The 19,425-nt window shown below is 51.2% G+C and overlaps 2 protein-coding genes across 2 annotated transcripts; one reads left to right on the forward strand and one right to left on the reverse strand.

Annotated features, from left to right (window-relative positions):
- Positions 1 to 2,721: 2,721 nt before the first annotated feature.
- On the reverse strand, positions 2,722 to 13,329 carry FOXRED1 (FAD dependent oxidoreductase domain containing 1). The gene is made up of 11 exons (XM_030829575.1): positions 13,067 to 13,329; positions 10,701 to 10,921; positions 9,285 to 9,395; positions 8,908 to 9,026; positions 7,342 to 7,436; positions 6,935 to 7,036; positions 6,493 to 6,569; positions 6,145 to 6,305; positions 4,326 to 4,455; positions 3,676 to 3,780; positions 2,722 to 3,415 (listed from the first exon to the last, which is right to left on the reverse strand). Exons 1-11 carry the CDS (start codon positions 13,149 to 13,151, stop codon positions 3,161 to 3,163), a joined length of 1,461 nt encoding a protein of 486 aa, XP_030685435.1. The 5' UTR covers positions 13,152 to 13,329; the 3' UTR covers positions 2,722 to 3,160.
- Positions 13,330 to 13,398: 69 nt separating this feature from the next.
- Positions 13,399 to 19,424, forward strand: SRPRA (SRP receptor subunit alpha). Its single transcript, XM_003253517.3, has 14 exons — positions 13,399 to 13,670; positions 14,268 to 14,351; positions 14,645 to 14,808; positions 15,022 to 15,182; positions 15,432 to 15,588; positions 15,722 to 15,875; positions 16,079 to 16,170; positions 16,276 to 16,394; positions 16,533 to 16,619; positions 16,918 to 17,090; positions 17,186 to 17,399; positions 17,819 to 17,982; positions 18,071 to 18,169; positions 18,316 to 19,424. Exons 1-14 carry the CDS (start codon positions 13,554 to 13,556, stop codon positions 18,442 to 18,444), a joined length of 1,914 nt encoding a protein of 637 aa, XP_003253565.2. The 5' UTR covers positions 13,399 to 13,553; the 3' UTR covers positions 18,445 to 19,424.
- Position 19,425: the final 1 nt, after the last annotated feature.

Raw genomic sequence — 19,425 nt, forward strand, 5'->3', positions numbered from 1 at the left:
GGAGTGCAGTGGCGCAATCTCAGCTCACTGCAACCTCCGCCTCCCGGAGAATGTTCACATCATTCTCCTGCCTCAGCCTCCCGAGTAGCTGGGACTAAAGGCGCCCGCCACCACGCCCGGCTAATTTTTTTGTATTTTTAGTAGAGACGGGGTTTCACCATGTTAGCCAGGATGGTCTCGATCTCCTGACCTCGTGATCCACCCGCCTCGGCCTCCCAAAGTGCTGGGATTATAGGCGTGAGCCACCGCGCCCGGCCTGTTGTTTTTGTTTTTGAGACAGGGTCTTACTCTGTTACCCAGGCTGGGTGCAGTGGTGCCTCACAGCTCACTGCAGCCTCAACCTCCAAGGCTCAAGTGATCCTCCTGCCTCAGCCTCCCACGTATTAATAGCTGGGACTACAGGTGCATGCCACCACGCTCAGCTAATTTTTGTATTTTTTTTGTAGAGACAGGATTTTGCCACGTTGCCCAGGCTGGTCTCGAACTCGTAGGCTCATGCGATCTTCCCACCTCGGCCTCTCAAAGTCCTGGGATTACAACTGTGAGCCACCGCGCCCGATCCCAAAGGCCACTTTCAAGGCAGAGTGGGCAGTTTACCAGCTGTTTCTATTCCCATTCACTTCTCCTTCTCTGCAAGTGTCCACACCTTAGATTCCACTGAAACTGCTCTTCGTGAGGCCACCACTGACCTACTTGGGACTGAATCCAGCAGGCACCATGATCACTTCATCCTTAGCTTCACGACACCACATTCTCCTGGCTTTTCTCCTGTCTCTGTGGGCACCTCTTCAGTGTCCCCTTCTCTGGTTTGTCCCTTAAATGGTGGGGTCCCTCCAGCTTCCCTCCTTGGCCCCCTACTCTACCCTCTGGGGTGATGCCATCCTGTTCCATGATGTCCACATCACTATCTATAGCCCAGATCGTCCCCCAAGGACCATGCCAATCAGCCCAACCCCCTATTTGAGGGATGCCCTACAGGTACCCTCGTTCACATCCCAGACTGCACCACTCACTCTGTCCTTCACTCCGCTTCTCCCTGGTGCTCCTCATCTCTGGGAGGGGTAGAACCTCCACCCAGAAACCTGGCCATCCGACTTAACCCACTTCTTGTTGCTGGCATCACCCTGGGATCCATCTGATTCTTGCCATGATGGTTCAGGCACTCCCTGTCCCTGCCACACAGACTGCAACCACAGCCTCCATCTGGCCTCCTTGCTGCTGCCTGCCTTGACATCCTCATCTGCTCTCCACAAGGTCACCCGGGTGATTATTCTACAAGGAAAATCGGATCGTGTTGCTCCCGTTTAAAACCCCTCAGTGGCTCTAGTTCCTCTTCTTGCACTCCACGACCCAGGCAGAAACAGTCACACTGAATCCTGCTATGGTCTGAATGTTGGTGTCCGCCCTAAAGTCCTATGTTGGAACCTGATACCCATTGTGATAGTGTTAAGAGGTGGGGCTTTGGGGACGTGATTAAGTCATGTGGACTCTACCCTCATGAAAGGGACAAGTACTCTTGGAAGAGGTTGAAAGAAGTTGCCTTACCCCTTCTGCCACGTGAGGATGCAGTGAGAAAGCAACATCTTTGAAGTAGAAAGCAGGCCTTTACTAGACATTGAATCTGCTGGTGCCTTGATCTTGGACTTCCCAGCGTCTAGAACTGTAAGCAATACATTTCTATTATTTATAAATTACCCAGTCTAGGATATGTTGTGATAACTGCCCAAGTAGACTAGGACAAATCCCTGAATTGTATTAATTCTTGTCTCTGGGCCTTTACATATGGTTTGCCCTCAGCCTGGATCCTTCCTTGGCCACCTTGCATTCACTTCACTAAATGCCCATCCTTTAGGTTCAGCTCAGAGGTCAACTTCCCTCGAGGAGCTTCATGGAGAAACCCCTCTGCCACCCTCCTACTCCCACCCTGGGTGAGGTGTCTGTGTTGTGTGCTTATGCCAGCACTGTGGGGGTCACACTGTATCTGATCTAGGGGTGAGGGGCTAGGAGGGGCAGGGCTATGAAAGTTCCAGCAAAGACATGACTATGTTTTGCTTGCTGGTGTATCTCAACATGTGACCCTGACCCTGGCCAACAGCTGGGCTGAATAAATGTTGGTAGAACAGATGGACAAACCCATCCCTCTTCTTTACAACCAAACTCCCTGCAGGAACTCAGGAATGGGAGGCACTTGCTTACAAGCAAGATGCCTACCACCTAGGATCTAAGGACTCTGTCCGCCACCTTGGAGCCTGTGGGGGCTTGCTGGGAACAGGAAGGCTGTGGTCCAAGGCCATTTTTTGCTGGCTGTAAGTGGGGTTTCCAGAACCAAAGGGGGCACACAGCTCTTCTTAAAATTTGAGCATTTATGCCTGGGATGAAACTGAATTCTATTTGGGCAAGAGATGTGCTCATGTATACAAAGCAAAGAACCACACAGCGACTCCTGGTGGCACACCAAACAAAACCAGAGTAATCTGGGAAAAAGTAACTTGGGTTCATGGAAACAGTGGCATGGTTTATGCCAAATTCCCAATCTTCCTGCTAAGACTACGGACACAGAATCTGTGTGATACTGCACCACTCAAGGATTTAACTAATGAAAGGTGGGTTTGTGCTCGTGTTTTGTTTTGTTTTTTAAAAAAAACTCCCTGTCCTGGTATAAAGCTAATGGGGTGCTTCAAAAGCTCCTGCTGTACAATGAAAAGAAGAGACAGAAGACTAGAGGGAAGGAGTTATTACATGTATTGATTAATGGGTAGGGTAAACAGACGAAAATCAATAAACCTGAGCCAGGCTGCCCCAGAGTGCTCCCATGCCTGGGCTCTGTCTGCTAAGAGGGTCAGAGGCAGTCTTTCCTGGTCAGTGCCAGGATGGAGCCAGTCCTAGGCCAGGGTGCTCAGGCCTCCAGATGGATTGCCCTGGTGGGTGACATCAGCATGGGCTACAGATCAGTCCTAGGATCCCGCTCATCACTCGCTATTGGCCTGGGCCTCAGTGCCTGTGCCTGCCCAGCCATGTGGGTGCAATGGCCTGCCTGAGAGGAGAGGACACTGGGGAGGGGGAGAAGGCCTGGCACAGTGCTGGGAAGACGGAAGCAGCAAAGAAGGCTGTGAACACAGCCAGGATGCAAGCCAGTGGAGCCAGTGCAGAGCACACATGCTCAGATGATGATGTTCTCCTGGATCTTCTCTCCCAAGTAAAAGCGGGTAAAGAGGAAGGGGCTCAGGTCAATGGTCTGGAACCTGCCCTTCAGTATCATCTCTGCTACAGCTCGCCCAACGCCAGGGGCCTGCTGGAGCCCGTGACCACTGAAGCCAGTAGCAAAGTACATGTTGACAACTAGCGGGTGGGGGCCCACCACGCCACTCTGGTCAAAGGTGTTGTAGTCGTAATAGCCGGCCCAGGCGCTCTGAACCTGCGGGTGCACAAAACACCGGGGTTCTCAGGAAGGCTGTAGCCACACTCCATCCTCACTCCTCGTCAGGAGTCAGCATAAAGTACCCTCTACCTGCTGCTGAGGGGTCTATGGGATGGGATGTGTCCAAGAAATTCCTTAGCAGTTGTGACACGGAGGGACTACGGCAGTCACAGGTCCGAGGGGACCAACGTGCTCCGCTGTCATCTGTCCCATCCAATGTCCAAAAATAAAAAGGAAAATCAGCCCTTGCCAGTTACCTTCAGAGTCTCAAAAGCTGGGACCCTCAGGGCCAAATGGGGCCACACCTTGTCCTGGAAGAAATCATGGTCCACTTCCAGGTTCGCTGGGTCCGGTTCTTCCTGCTGGAGTGAGAGGTGAGGACAAGGCTTACATTGCCTGGGACACAAGGACAGACCCAGACGTGTTTAACAATCCCTGTGTAGGTAGGGGATGGGGAGAAATGGTCCCAGTTCAAATCTGGAGGGGGCTCTAATATCAATTAACACAGCACGCAGCCCCCCAAAAAAGCCTGATTCTTTTTCTTTTTTTTTTTTTTTTGAGACGGAGTTTTGCTCTTGTTGCCCAGGCTGGAGTGCAATGGTGCGATCTTGGCTCACTGCAACCTCCGCCTCCTGGGTTCAAGTGATTCTCCTGCCTCAGCCTCCCAAGTAGCTGGGATTACACAGGCGCTCAGCACCATGCCCAGCTAAGTTTTGTATTTTTAGTAGAGACAGGGTTTCGCCATGTTGGTCAGGCTGGTCTCAAACTCCTGACCTCAGGTGATCCACCTGCCTTGGCCTCCCAAAATGCTGCAGGCATGAGCTACTGTGCCTGGCCTAAAGCCTGATTGTTTTGTGACAATTATTCTATGTCTCCTTGCCGGCATGTCCCACCCCACTCAGCTTACCTCAGTGGGGCTACGACCACCTAGGTAGTTGCTACCTAATCCTTCCCGGCGAAAATAGGCTCCACTGGTGTCTGCAACAAGCGGAGTCTCTAGGCCTGGTCCCTGGGGGCAGTGCCATACATACACATACCTGCCACAACCAGTGCGGTTACGAACTGCAGAAACAGCATGGCTGGCAACCCTCCCCAACCCCATCCACCCTGCACCCCCACACACCCTCCCCAACCCCGTCTATCCCGCACACCCACACAACCTCCCCAACCCTGTCTACCCCCCACCCCCCACACACACCCTCCCCAACCCTGTCCACCCCCCACCCCCCACACACACCCTCCCCAACCCTGTCCACCCCCGACCCCCACACACCCTCCCCAACCCCGTCCATCCCCCATCCCCACACACCCTCCCCAACCCTGTCCCGACACACACACCCTCCCCCGACACACACACCCTCCCCAACCCCATACATACACACACACACCCCCTCCCCAACCCTGTCCACCCCCACCCCCACACACCCTCCCCAACTCTGTCCCCACACACACACCCTCCCCAACCCCATACACACACACACACACCCTCCCCAACCCTGTCCACCCCCCACCCCCACACCCTCCCCAACCCCATACACACACACACACCCTCCCCAACCCTGTCCACCCCCCACCCCCACCCCCACACACCCTCCCCAACCCTGTCCCCACACACACACACCCTCCCAATCCTGTTCCCCCACACACAGACCCTCCCCAACCCTGACTCCACACACACACCCTCCCCAACCCCATACGCACACACACACCCTCCCCAACCCTGTCCCCCCACACACACACCCTCCCCAACCCCATAACACACACATACACACACACACACACACACCCTCCCCAACCCTGTCCACCCCCACCCCCACACACCCTCCCCAACCCTGTCCCCACACACACACCCTCCCTGACCCCATACACACATACACACACACACATACCCTCCCCAACCCCAAACACACACACCATACACACACCCTCCCCAACCCCATACATACATACACATACACATCCTCCCCAACCCCATACATACACACACACCCTCCCCAACCCCATACACACATACACACCCTCCCCAACCCTGTCCCCACACACACACACCCTCCCCAACCCTGTCCCCACACACACACCCTCCCTGACCCCATACACACATACACACACACACATACCCTCCCCAACCCCAAACACACACACCATACACACACCCTCCCCAACCCCATACATACATACACATACACACCCTCCCCAACCCCATACACACACACACACCCTCCCCAACCCTGTCCCCACACACACACACCCTCCCCAACCCTGTCCCCACACACACACACCCTCCCCAACCCTGTCCCCACACACACACACCCTCCCCAACCCCCCCACATACACCCTCCCCAACCCAGCACACACACACACACACACACACACACACACACCCCTAGTGCGGTTATGAACTGCAGAAACAGCATGGCTGGCAACCCTCCCCAACCCCGTCCACACACACATACACACACCCCCTCCCCAACCCCATACACACACACACACCCTCCCCAACCCTGTCCACATACACATACATACCCTCCCCAACCCCACACACACACACATACACGCCCTCCCCAATCCCATACACACACACACATACACCCTCCCTGACCCCATACACATACACCACACACACACACACACACACACACACACACACACACACACACGCTATCCAACTTTGATGTCATTTCTTTCTTTCTCTCACCAACCTCCTCGGCTCCCCGGAGGGCAGTTACCTTTTCCTCGGCTCCACAGGTAGCTTGGTGCCCTGCAAGGTGCCAGGCGGCCCCTCTCCAATACCAGCCAGCGCTGCGATTTGCGCAGACCAGGCTCCGGCTGCGTTGATGACAATGGCGCATTCCACAGGCTGGTACTCCAGGCTGTGGTCCATCTGCACCTGCAGACCCCAGAGGGTGAAGGGGGGAAGGCCCAGACCACATACCAGGCACCCTGACAGATGCACTGCTTCCTGAGCCTTAGTTTACCCATACTGGAAAGTGGGTCAAAGAAGACCAAAACAAGGAGAGTCACTACCTTCCCTGTCCCTCCATTTTGGTAAAGGACATCACAGACTAGAAACTTACATGGACTTCATGGATCCTTTTCAAGACCACCACTTTGTCATCTGTGGTCAACATGTGTTGAGAGGAAGAGACAAAACCTGCAGAGAAGAAAATGAAAACTAGGCCGTGGAGGCGCTGAAGAGGAATGAAATGGGGATTTCACTGGTTTCTTAAGGAAAGAAAGCTGGAAGGATGGGAGCTTTCCTACAGACACTGAAGCAAACAGAGATGAGGGAGCTGGCATGAGCTTGGCCACACTCTGACAGGACAGTGCTGAGGTGTAATCATCAAGCAGATCACAAGTCACAATGCAGCTCAGTGAGGGGCCCGGGTCAAGATGCCCAGGACCTGCTCTCGGGGAGACCCCTCTCCCCCTCCAGCCCCTGTTTAGCTTGTGAGTGAGCAGATAAGACCTAGTCCAGGCCTGTGCCCCGGCTGCTAGAGGAAACAAGCTCAGACTCACGTGTCACCTCCCCCTGGCAGAAAAGGACTCCCAAGGACTGGACCTTTCGCCGAAGCCCCTGGAGCAGACACCAGGGGTCAAACCAACCTTCGTTCTCCATCCCTGCGATAAGAAAAAGAGAACTCACAAAGAGGGATGAGGACTTCTGCTCTTGGATTGTATTTCCTGTGCCCCCCAACCCCTCTCTAGGGCTTGTAAGCCAGGGAAGGTCATCTTGACCAACCGAACCACAGAGACAAAGCCTGCTGAAGGACACAGAACTAGCATGGCCCAGGGCAGTTCCTGTGACACAGGAGGGAAGTGTTCCTCCTTCAGCTTGGCTGTGGGGTACTGAGACTCCCAACGTGTAGCACCCCTTAGTCTCTATCTTCAGGAAAAAAGCTGTCCCTTCTGCAAGCAAGCCTCACCATAAGACGCCAAAGCCACTCCCTCTGTGTTTATCCAGGGAAACTTGTTCCGAAGCTGATCAGGAGACATCAGAGAAACTTTGGCTCCCTCCTGCCTGAGATAAACGTGTGGGTCGGTGTATGTGTGTCAGAGAGGGGAGTGTACAGAGGGATGAAGTATGGACCCCAACTCCACAAGTGGGGAGTCCAGCTCAGTCATGTCACTTCTCTGCCCCAAATGCCCCTATTTTTCCTCATTGCTGAATGGCTGAAGACCAAGCCTCCTAGTCAGGCTCTTCAGCCTTGACTGCCTTTCCTTCCCTACTCCCTTGTCTCCCTTCAGCACACAGAGCTCCCTGCTATCCCGGTCTATTCCATGACTTTTTTTTCTTTTTTCAATGAGTCTGGCTCTGTCACCCAGGCTGGAGTGCAATGGCGCGATCTCGGCTCACTGCAACTTCCTCCTACTGGGTTCAGGCGATTCTCCTGCTTCAGCCTCTGGAGTAGCTGGGATTACAGGCACACGCCACCACACCCAGCTAATTTTTGTATTTTTAGTAGAGACGAGGTTTCACCATGTTGGCCAGGCTCGTCTCGAACTCCTGACCTCAGGTGTTCCATCTGCCGTGGCCTCCCCAAATGCTGGGATTACAGGCATGAGACACTGCACCCAGCCTATTCAATGAACTTTCACAACAAGGTGGTAACCTTGTTCCCTCCACTCCTGCCTGGATCCACCTCCTCTCCACTCCTTGTATGACCCTGTTCCTGGGCACAGGTATCTCCTCTGGGACACTGTCCCTCAAAGGCAGCACAGCGGATGCACCAACAGAACACTCACAAGCCAGACTGCTGGCTTCAAATAAAATCCCACCGCCACCACTTACTAGCGCCTTATGCCTCAGTTTCTCATATGTAAAATGGGGATGTTCTGATGATTAAATGAGTTAATATCTGTACAGCATTTAGGATATTAATTGATGTCACTGTGAGACTTGGGTGTTTGTTAAGTAAACATAAAAATAAAGCCTCTGGCCATATTGCATCACAAAGATGCCCACCCTCACCTGACCATGAGAATCACTTAGAGCAGGGGTTGCCAAATCCGACCTGCTGCCTGTTTTCATAAATGAGCCACACTCCTTCATTTGCACTTTTGTCTACGGCTGCTTTCATGCTGATAGCAGAGTGGTTGGAATACAGACTGTACGGCCAGCAAAACCTAAAATATATACTATCTGGCCCTTTACAGAAAAAGTTTGCTAACTCCTGACGTAAGGTTCTTGTTAAAAACCCAGATTTGTGGGCTCCTTCCCTAGACATTCTGGTTTATTAGGTCTCGGATGTGTTCCAGGTGGTTTTCATGATCTGACAAATTAGGAAGCACCTTGCAGTGTTTTGTCCATATCCATGGTACAGCACTCCCACAGGGCACCGCAGGTCTGCGTATTTCCTTCCTGACACACTGAGGTCCTAGACTGCAGGGATCTGTCTTACCAACTCCACTTTCTCACTTCCTAACCTGGTGCAGGAGTCACCCAACACCTTTGGCTGCCAAGCAGCTGAGAGGCTGTGCCGGGCACCCACCTCTGCACTTTCACGTTGCTCTCCATGGCTGCAGCATCCTTTTCTGAAGCCAGCAAGAGGTAGCCTGAGGGGTTGAACTGGAGGTCCAGGGGAGGGGCATCGACTACGGCCAGGTACTCCTGTGTGCAGAGAGAAGCTCCTGAAAGAGACTGACTTAAGGATGCCAGGAAGAGTTTTCCTGCCTTCTTCCCCCACAGCTCCCCAGGCTCAGTGCCCCAGACCTTGAGGCACCACCACTAGGAAGAAAGGCCAGGGCCCCCCTCTCCTAGTTGGCTGACCCATTCTTGCTCTCTGGCTACCTTGCTAGCTGGGCTGCTCCCCACTCTGGGCTAAAGGAGGGGTAACCACCCCAACATCCCAGATATCATTGCACCTACATTGATGTTCCGTAGAAAGCTGGCTGAAAAGAGGGAGAGCTGGATGTTCTCAGGCAATGAGAACTGCTGACAAATCCCACCTACTGAGAGCCCAGTGGAGGCCTGTGAATACTGTGGAAAGACAAGAAAAGTTGAGATAGACCAGTACCCTATCACGTGACTAGAGTACTACAATGAAAGCTTCGAGCTATACACCTAAAGTTGAAGGGCAGTCCTATTTGCAAGTCTATAATCTCAGACCCACGTGTAAGTCAACTTGAAGGCAACGGTGTTTAAAATCATTAGTAGCGGATGTGCAGAGCAGAGAGGGTCAGTCATCTGGAAAGAGCTGACACAGTGGTACAAAATGGTAATGGCCTGAAAGTCCAAGGGCAGGTGATTAACATTTGATCTACCATTTGGAAAATGAAAGGTTATGATTGAAGTAAAGTAGCAAGACTCGTGGCTAGCTGGCAATGCAAACAGGAACATCTAAACTGTAAAAATCAGCCGGTGGGTGGCTCATGCCTGTAATCCCAGCACTTTGGGAGGCCGAGGTGGGCTGATTGCTTGAGCTCAGGAATCTGAGACCAGCCTGGGCAACGTGGCAAAACCGCATTTCTACAAAGAATACAGAAATTAGCCAGGTGGTGCATGCCTGTGATCCCAGCTACTTTGGAGGCTAAGGTGGGAGGATCACTTGAGCCTGGGAGGTGGAGGTTGTACTGTACTCCAGCCTGGGCAACAGAGCGAGACCCTGTCTCGAAATAAATAAATACAATAAAATGCAAAAACCTCAGAAGTAATGGGACCCAAAAGAAGCAAGTTGAGGGCTGGGAATGGTGGCTCACGCCTGTAATTCCAGCACTTTGAGAAGCCAAGGTGGGCGGATCACTTGAGGTCTGGAGTTCGAGACCAGCCTAGGCAACATGGTGAAACCTCATCCCTACTAAAAATACAAAAAATAGCTGGGCATCAGGGTGCATCCCTATAATCTCAGCTACTCAGGGGGCTGAGGTGGGAGAATCACTTGAACCTGGGAGGTGGAGGTTGCAGTGAGCTGAGATCGTGCCACTGCACTCCAGCCTGGGTGACACAGCAAGACTCTGTCTCAAAAAAAAAAAAAAAAAAAGAAAGTTGAGACACTTAGTTATAGCTTGAATGCAGGCTCACATGACCAGCGCTGTGAGATCTCAAAAAATCCAATATTGTGATATCTGCTTTCAAAAGAACAAACCTTATTGCCAAGCTTCCTGGTTCGACTGAGGAAGATCCTAGGAAAATTTCTCAACAAGGCCCAAAGAACAACCTCTGCCCATTGGATCCCCCGAGATTGAGGTCTTCCCCTCCTCTCCTTCCCTTGTCGCTAGAGTCCTTAATAAAATGTGAGTCATCTTTCTTGCCCCACTCATGACTCTGCCCTACCCCAGACCTCACCGTGTGGTCCCGTTCCACCACTAGCACTCGAATAGCATTTCGTCCACTCTCCAGCTTCTTCAGCCAATAGGCCACAGACAAGCCAAGCACCCCACCTCCCACGATCACCACATCCGAGTGCTCGGGGGGCAGGTGGCTGGTGTCTTGCAGTAGATCACAGGACCTTCCAGGCAGGATCGACTTGATCTTCTTCTTAATCTCAGACACCTTTCCATCCCAGTCTGTGGGATGTAGTTAGGGTCAGAGGGCCAAACATTTCCTTCCCACATGGTTGGAGGGTTGGAGGATGGGCACAGGAAAAGGTGAGCTAAACAGACACATGAGTTGGCAGTCCCCACTGTCAGCCCATCTCATAAGATCACCTTGCACCCAACAGTGTTGCCACAGTTTTCTGAATAGTCCACATGCCATCAGTCTCCCTTTTCATGCATTGTGCCAAGCACTGCAAGATTCAATTTCCTAAAATTAATTTTCTACATTACCTCCTGCATATACCTCTCCTGATCCCAACTCACATATTCAACTGCACTGTCATCCCCACTTGGGTCTTCCAGGCCTCTGGACCAAGAGGCCCTGGCACACCCCAAGTCACGGCACCCTCTGAAGCATGGCACCTCTAAGCGGTGCCATGCTTATCCTGGATATCCATCACCACCACCAAACCTACATTTATATCCTATCTATAATCAAGTCCTGAGGGCTCTGGCTTCCAAGTAACTCCTCAATCTGTCCCCTTTCTTCCCCTGCCACCATCATCCTAGGCCAAGCCACTATCATCTCTCAACTGGACAAATGCAAAAGCATCCTAACTGTTCCCACTGATTCCCCGCTTCCACCCCACCCCCTGCTGCGAACATTTTTACAATATAGCCAGAAATATCTTTTCAAAACACAAATTTAATCACAAACCCTCTTGCTTAAAACCCTCCAATGAGTTTCCATTACTCTAAGAACCAAAGTCCAAAGCCTTAAACAGAGCCTGTAAGATACTGCACAATCTGGCTTCTGTTCATTTTATCCTCCCCTACACTCCAGGCCCTTTAGTTGCTTGATGGCACCTTATTTCCTCCCACCACAGGGAACCTACACGTGCTCTCTGCTTTTAAACTGTGTCCACTTCCTTGCCTAGTTAATTCCTTGCTTGGGAAAGCCTTTCCTGACCCCCAGACCAGGTCAAACTCTACATGATGTCTTGGACACAACTGCAGTTTGTATTGTTACATACTCTAAAATCCATGAGGGAGGAGGCTGTGTTTACCTTCACCACTGAATCTCCAGCCTATCGCAACACCCGGCATATTCTAAGTGCTCAGTAAGTATCTTAAATAAATGAATCCTTTTGCCATTTCATACCTCACTCAAACTCTTCTCAGCAGCACTGGAATCTTTCTTTGGTCTGGCCTTAGCTTACCTGTCCACACTACATTTCATGCTACTACTCACACCGTCTACCTAGATGGCTTTTGCTAGTTCCTTGCATAAGAACAATATTTTTCTCCTAATCTGCACTCAGTTATTTAGAGACTGCAACACACACCTTTCTTAAGCCAGTAAACATCCTTCAAGGCTGATCTCAGTTCCCACCTGCTTCATGTACTTCTCCCGTTATACTAGCTAGCAGTGCAAAGCATTAAGTTGAGTTCTATCCAATGTTTTTTTTTTTTTTTTTTGAGACGGGAGTTTCGCTAAGTCGCCCAGGCTGGAGTGCAATAGCATGATCTCGGCTCATTGCAACCTTCGCCTTCCAGGTTCAAGCGATTCTCCTGCCTCAGCCTCCCGAGTAGCTGGGATTACAGGAGCCCACCACCACACCTAGGTAATTTTTGTATTTTTAGTAGAGACGGTGTTTCACTATGTTGGTCAGGCTGGTCTTGAATTCTTGAGCTCAGGTGATCCACCCGCCTCGACCTCCCAAAGTGCTAGGATTACAGGAACCGCTCCCGGCCTCTATCCAGTCTTGAACTGGCCTACTGTCTATTGAAATTTCCCCTCTGTAGGTACACTCTAGCCATTTTCCAGGACATTCACTGAATCCAGTCTTCTCTTCACTCCTTTACCGCAACAGCACTAAGTACAGTATCCTGAACACGGGCAGGGCTTAATGCACATCTGTGCCACCGATTATCAATCAGTCTGACTGTAAGCTTAAATGTAGAATGATGTGAGACCTGCCACCTGAGAACGGCCGCCTTGGGAGCCATACACCTGCACAGCCCCTACAAGCTCTGGTAGGCAAGCTCACCCCCTTCCCCAAGCCGACCCACTGTCCTGCCAGTGTGGGCCATGGTTTCGGGTCCTGAAGGACACACAGTCGGAGGTTGGGGACAACCCAGAACCACAATGCCCTCTGTCGTCCTCAACTTTACCCAGAGAAAAGCCTCCTCTGCGCGTGCCTGGCCTCCGGGTCAAGAGGCCCCGGCCCAAGCCGTGCGGCAAAACCCTCCGAATCATGGCCCCTCTGAACCCGGACCCTCTGAGAGCGGCACTGCTGCCTCGCTATTATCCCAGCCGTCACTGCTCCGCGCCAAACGCCATTCAGACGAGCGCGCCAATTGGCCAGCGGCCCTCAGGGCTCTGCCCCGCCCAATGCTATAGGTGGCCGTCTCCCCGTGACCTCTCCGAGAGCCCCACCCAGGCCCGCTCCCACCCGCCATTGGATGGCCTTGCGATACGTCAGTCCTGCGCGCCCCCGGACGGAGATGGGGAGGGCACCCGGCGTTCTGAGCGGAAGTACGGTTGAGCCGGTTTCCGGGGCCACTGGTGTGACGTGTCCCGCGCTTGGCGCAGCAGGAAGCGGCGGCGATCGCGGCCTGAATTCCCGGCGCCGGCTCCAGCTCCTTTGCCGCTGCCGCCATGCTCGACTTCTTCACCATTTTCTCCAAGGGCGGGCTTGTGCTCTGGTGCTTCCAGGGCGTTAGCGACTCATGCACCGGGCCCGTTAACGCGTTGATTCGTTCCGTGCTGCTGCAGGTACCGTCCCCGTGGGATCAGAACTCCAGGCTCTTTCCTGACCCGATCCATGGTCCCCTTCGACTTTACTCCGCGCCTCTCCCACCCTCCCCGCCCACCTCAAACTGACCACTCACGCGTAACCCGGACTCCGCTTCGTTTTCTCGTCCCCTTCAGACTACCCCGCAACTTAGTGACGGCCCCCACCTCTGGTGTCTGGACTCTAGCCGAATTCCGGCGCCTTTGGGATTCCCCTCCGCTCCCTCTATTTATCCCCAGCAGCTTGGTTTTGTTGTTTCGAGCCTAGGTGAAATAACAGATGGGAAAACACCTTTACAAAACTAAATGGTGTATAGCTGCTAATAATCTGATTGTTTATATGACTACTTCCCTTTTGGCTCCCATGTGTCTTGCTGTCTCTCTCACCTCTTTCCCCCAGCTTGGTTATCTTATTTCTGGTGGAATGCCAGAGAGAAGTGCCCCAGCATCCTCTTGTCCTGGGGACAGATTTGAGTTTGGGGGAAATGTCTGGCTTTTTCCCAAAGGTAATCCAAACCCAGGGCCCAAACCTGGGTTTTCTGGGGATAGTCTGAACACTGAGACATACTCTTTCTCCAGGAACGGGGAGGTAACAACTCCTTCACCCATGAGGCACTCACACTCAAGTATAAACTGGACAACCAGTTTGAGCTGGTGTTTGTGGTAAGTGGGGTGTTGTAGAGGGACGATTGCATTATTAACATAGTCCTGATTATTAAGAAAACTCTGATTAATTGCAGCCAGTGTATATGATGACGTAACTGAAAAAACTAGAAAGGTATATGGGGGGAAAACAGCAGCTACTGGGCCCAGGCAGGGAGCTTGGCTGCCTCTCAGGACAGGGAAACCGGCCAGGTAGCTGAACCTCTCTCTGAAAGCCAGGGTTGAGTTGGCGTCCCTCCATTCTAGGCTGGCATGTAAGCAGATCTGTTGGCTCTGTTTCTTCCCCTAAACAGGTTGGTTTTCAGAAGATCCTGACATTGACGTATGTAGACAAATTGATAGATGACGTGCACCGGCTGTTTCGGGACAAGTACCGCACGGAGATCCAACAGCAAAGTGCTTTAAGTTTATTAAACGGCACTTTTGATTTCCAAAATGACTTCCTGCGGCTCCTTCGGTGAGAGATCTGCCTTCTCTAAAATCAATTTATTTCCATGATTTGATGACCTCTCTAAAGGTGGTTCAAAGGTGGTAAATTGGTGTGTTCAAAGACATTCCTAATTTGCTACCCAGTTCTCACTGTCCTCTTGGGTGTGTGAGTCCTTTCTCTAGACTGTTATTTTTCCTCCTGCATGGGGTAGAAAGATAAACCATTCTCCTTTTTGTTTAGCGAAGCAGAGGAGAGCAGTAAGATCCGTGCTCCCACTACCATGAAGAAATTTGAAGATTCTGAAAAGGCCAAGAAACCTGTGAGGTCCATGATTGAGACACGGGGGGAAAAGCCCAAGGAAAAAGCAAAGAATAGCAAAAAAAAGGGGGCCAAGAAGGAAGGTGAGTTTGAGTTCTTTGGATATACTGGGACATGAAAGGTATTAACACGGTGCTAAGGACTGAGGTGGTCCTTCCTTTTGTCATTGCTTGCCTCCTTCTCACTCAAATGCTCACCATCCTATAATCCCCAGGCCTTGTGAACTCCAAGATGTTTGGTCCAAATTTCCTTTGAACAATTCGGAAGACTTTTAGCTATTGTCTAGTGGTTGGGATTGGTCTTTTTTTCTTCAGTGAGTTTTTTCCCAATAGGTTCTGATGGTCCTTTGGCTACCAGCAAACCAGTCCCTGCAGAAAAGTCAGGTCTTCCAGTGGGTCCGGAGAATGGAGAACTTTCCAAAGAGGAGCTGATCCGCAGGAAGCGCGAGGAGTTCATTCAGAAGCATGGGAGGGGTATGGAGAAGTCCAAGTGAGCACTCTTTCTCCAGTACTCTCAAAATACTGTTATCTAGACACAGTGGGTGCAAGGGAGTTCTGGTCTCTGGCTCATGTTTCCTTTCCTACTTCTCCACCATAACTTTTTGTATCATAACCTGTTGCAGCAAGTCCACGAAGTCAGATGCTCCAAAGGAGAAGGGCAAAAAAGCACCCCGGGTGTGGGAACTGGGTGGCTGTGCTAACAAAGAAGTGTTGGATTACAGTACTCCCACCACCAATGGAACCCCTGAGGCTGCCTTGTCTGAGGACATCAACCTGGTAAGAGGTAACAGGGGTCAAAGTGAAGGTTATCTTTAATAACAAATTGAGAGGAAGTAGAGTGTGGGAACATGATACTTGGATTTGAATGAGGGGTAAGTTATACTTGGAGCTTCCCCAAATGAAAGAGATAGAGCAATGTGGACTTTTTCCTCAGAGATGTTAGTGTTCCTGACCCCATCTCCTTTCTCCGTATCTTCCAGATTCGAGGGACTGGGCCTGGGGGCCAGCTTCAGGATCTGGACTGCAGCAGCTCCGATGACGAAGGGGCTGCTCAAAACTCCACCAAACCTAGGTAGGGGAATTTCAGGTTGGGGGTGGTATATGCATCTGCAAAACTGGTAAGATACAACTCCTACCTACTGGCTTTATGTGTATTTGTAATCTCCTGTCCCTGCAGTGCGACCAAGGGAACACTGGGTGGCATGTTTGGTATGCTGAAGGGCCTTGTGGGTTCAAAGAGCTTGAGTCGTGAAGACATGGAATCTGTGCTGGACAAGATGCGTGATCATCTCATTGGTAAGTTCTGAGGACCAGGCTGACTCATGTTCGCGGGATAGGGGTAGTTGAGAGCAGAATCACCTAGCGTTTCTCACCTGTACCATAAAGACTGGTCATTGCTGACATGAACTGACATGCCCGTCCCCCTCTCCTCAGCTAAGAACGTGGCTGCAGATATTGCCGTCCAGCTCTGTGAATCTGTTGCCAACAAGTTGGAAGGGAAGGTGATGGGGACGTTCAGCAGTAAGTACTTCCTTAAGTGAGAAAATGCTTATGTGTCTGTTAAGCGCGTAGACCTCAGTTCTTATAGGTATGTGACTTTTGCCAAATTCCTTAACCTCTAATAAACCTCTGTAACCTAGATTTTAAGGGTTATTGAGAGGATTCAATGAGTTAGTCCTTGTAATGTGCGTCTGTTCTGAATTTCTGGGACAAGAGTCTAATTAACTGTCTTAGTCCCCTTAGCTCAGAAAGGTGTTAGGCATTTTTGAGAGCATTCCTTGAGTTTCACAGCTGCAACCTCCTCCACCTCCCCTTTCAGCGGTGACTTCCACAGTAAAGCAAGCCCTACAGGAGTCCCTGGTGCAGATTCTGCAGCCACAGCGTCGTGTAGACATGCTCCGGGACATCATGGATGCCCAGCGTCGCCAGCGCCCTTATGTCGTCACCTTCTGTGGCGTTAATGGAGTGGGGAAATCTACTAATCTTGCCAAGGTCAGTGCAGTTCCCCGGCCTGTCGCTGATATTTCTGTACTTCTTGTGTCTCAAAATCCTGGCTTTAGGTGACTTTTCTCACTTCTTTTTCACAGATTTCCTTCTGGTTGTTAGAGAATGGCTTCAGTGTCCTCATTGCTGCCTGTGATACATTTCGTGCCGGGGCTGTGGAGCAGCTGCGTACACACACCCGGCGTTTGAGTGCCCTACACCCTCCAGAGAAGCATGGTGGCCGCACCATGGTGCAGTTGTTTGAAAAGGGCTATGGCAAGGATGCTGCTGGCATTGCCATGGAAGCCATTGCTTTTGGTACAGTGCACGGGAAGTGTGGGGGCTTATTTGGGGTCCCTTTTCCTCCTTGGGTTCTCTTGGAATTTGCAGAAGATCAGGCTTGTGCTACTACAGACTCGTTGCTCAATTACAGTAAAAAGTCAGATCAGTTACTTGCCATGCTCTGCTTTTGGGTAATAGATGTAGTTGCAGGCAAAGCTAATATGCCCTAACCAAAGAAACCTGAATTTGGTCACCTTTATCATGTTGTCCTCCTTTTCCTGAATATGTTTGGTGATGGCCAAGCATACAATCAAGTTTTTCTTCCATTACCTTGGAACCAAATCCAGAGCCCAAGACAGTGAACAGGTAGCCAAACTAGGACTTTTTGAGAGGAAGCTGGGAATGAGCATGAGTGGTAGTCCAGGTGTTCCGAGTTGACTACTTTCTTTCTCTAGCACGTAACCAAGGCTTTGATGTGGTGCTGGTGGACACGGCGGGCCGCATGCAAGACAATGCCCCTCTGATGACTGCCCTGGCCAAACTCATTACTGTCAATACACCTGACTTGGTGCTGTTTGTAGGAGAAGCCTTAGTAGGCAATGAAGCCGTGGACCAGCTGGTGAGAGCGTGGGCCCAGTTCCCTTTACAACTTAAGCTTTGGTCAATTTAGATGGTTCTTACACTTCTATCACCTTTTTTCTTTCCAGGTCAAGTTCAACAGAGCCTTGGCTGACCATTCTATGGCTCAGACACCTCGGCTCATTGATGGCATTGTTCTTACCAAATTTGATACCATTGATGACAAGGTAAACGTGAGACTGGAGGGTGGAATGGGCATCCTGCACAAAGGAGCTGAGGCTGCAAGGAAACCTTGGCTCCAGTGCTTCCTGTTCCTGAGAGGGTGAGTGAAAAGTGGGCTTGTGTTGATGGGCTGTCCTCTTTCTCCACTTAGGTGGGAGCTGCTATTTCTATGACGTACATCACGAGCAAACCCATCGTCTTTGTGGGCACCGGCCAGACCTACTGTGACCTACGCAGCCTCAATGCCAAGGCTGTGGTGGCTGCCCTCATGAAGGCATAACGTGGCTCTTGCCCAATACCAAATCACCGCTTTCCCCACAAGCCCTTCTTCCTGTATCAAGAATGTGCTTTAGAGTATGTGAGCAACTTCTCTTCAGTGTAGTACAAAGGCAGAGTGAGGGAGCTTGTGGCTCCTTCCAACCCCACTCCCCGTTCAGCATAGCCACCATCTGCAAGGAGGGCCTAATCATGTTACAATCACTGCCCACTGACCCTCTCCCAGTGGGCCTCCCCCTTCCTACTCAGGCACCCCCTTCACTCTGCCTACAGACTCAGTCTTATTACAGCTTTGACCAATGGTTGGAACCCAACACCAGAGCTTTGCTAATAATTACTGTGGTCAGGAGCCATTTGAGCCTAATGAGTCCCAGCTGCATTAGGTTAAGAGACTCTTCTAGAGCCAGCGCCAGGTCTCGAATGGCACCTCTCCCTAGGATACACAGCCTGCAGGTCTCTGGGACCTGGATGACACCCACCTCACTGTGGCAGTGTATTGCCTGTTAATTGCTGCTAATTCTAATTCTGATGACTCCTACTCCATTGTTTACCCCAAAGCATCAGCTAGGCTGGAGTGATTTGTTACAAATGAGCAAAAGATGAGTCCTTGCTTCCCTCAGAAATAAAGGGGGCTCAGCTGCAGTGTTGCATTGGGCTTCTTGGCCTACCAACTCTTCCCACTCCCAGAATCCAGAAGTAAGCTGTGCATGTTCCCCTTCCTGGGAGGAAACCAATTGTCAGAGGGATATATGTTGGCCCCGTCCCCTCCCATCCTTCACCTCCTAAGCAGTCCTGGCTTTCCCTCATCACTCCCCTCTACAGTGCCTGGTAGACAAGTGCTACGTTGAAGAATACAAACCTCTTGTTAAGACTTGTCCTGTAGCTTGATATTACAGATGTGCTATTAGTGCAATAAGGTGAAGGCTGTCTGCCCAGAGAAATAAGTAATTTATATAAGAAAATAAATTTCATAAATAAATTGCCT

Source organism: Nomascus leucogenys, chromosome 15 (assembly GCF_006542625.1).
Source record: "Nomascus leucogenys isolate Asia chromosome 15, Asia_NLE_v1, whole genome shotgun sequence".
NCBI classification, from domain to species: Eukaryota; Metazoa; Chordata; class Mammalia; order Primates; family Hylobatidae; genus Nomascus; species Nomascus leucogenys.

What these genes read in the sequence shown, in the direction of transcription:
- FOXRED1 (XM_030829575.1), bottom strand. Translation starts at nt 13,151, where the DNA reads ATGATTCGGAGGGTTTTGCCGCACGGCTTGGGCCGGGGCCTCTTGACC. An exon ending in AGTGGCTTTGGCGTCTTATG is followed by an intron (nt 7,037 to 7,341) that starts GTGAGGCTTGCT and finishes TTCTTATCGCAG; the next exon opens with GGATGGAGAACGAAGGTTGG. An exon ending in CCTGTGGAGCCGAGGAAAAG is followed by an intron (nt 4,456 to 6,144) that starts GTAACTGCCCTC and finishes TGGTTGTGGCAG; the next exon opens with GTATGTGTATGTATGGCACT.
- SRPRA (XM_003253517.3), top strand. Translation starts at nt 13,554, where the DNA reads ATGCTCGACTTCTTCACCATTTTCTCCAAGGGCGGGCTTGTGCTCTGG. An exon ending in GACTTCCTGCGGCTCCTTCG is followed by an intron (nt 14,809 to 15,021) that starts GTGAGAGATCTG and finishes CTTTTTGTTTAG; the next exon opens with CGAAGCAGAGGAGAGCAGTA. An exon ending in ATGAAGCCGTGGACCAGCTG is followed by an intron (nt 17,983 to 18,070) that starts GTGAGAGCGTGG and finishes TTTTCTTTCCAG; the next exon opens with GTCAAGTTCAACAGAGCCTT.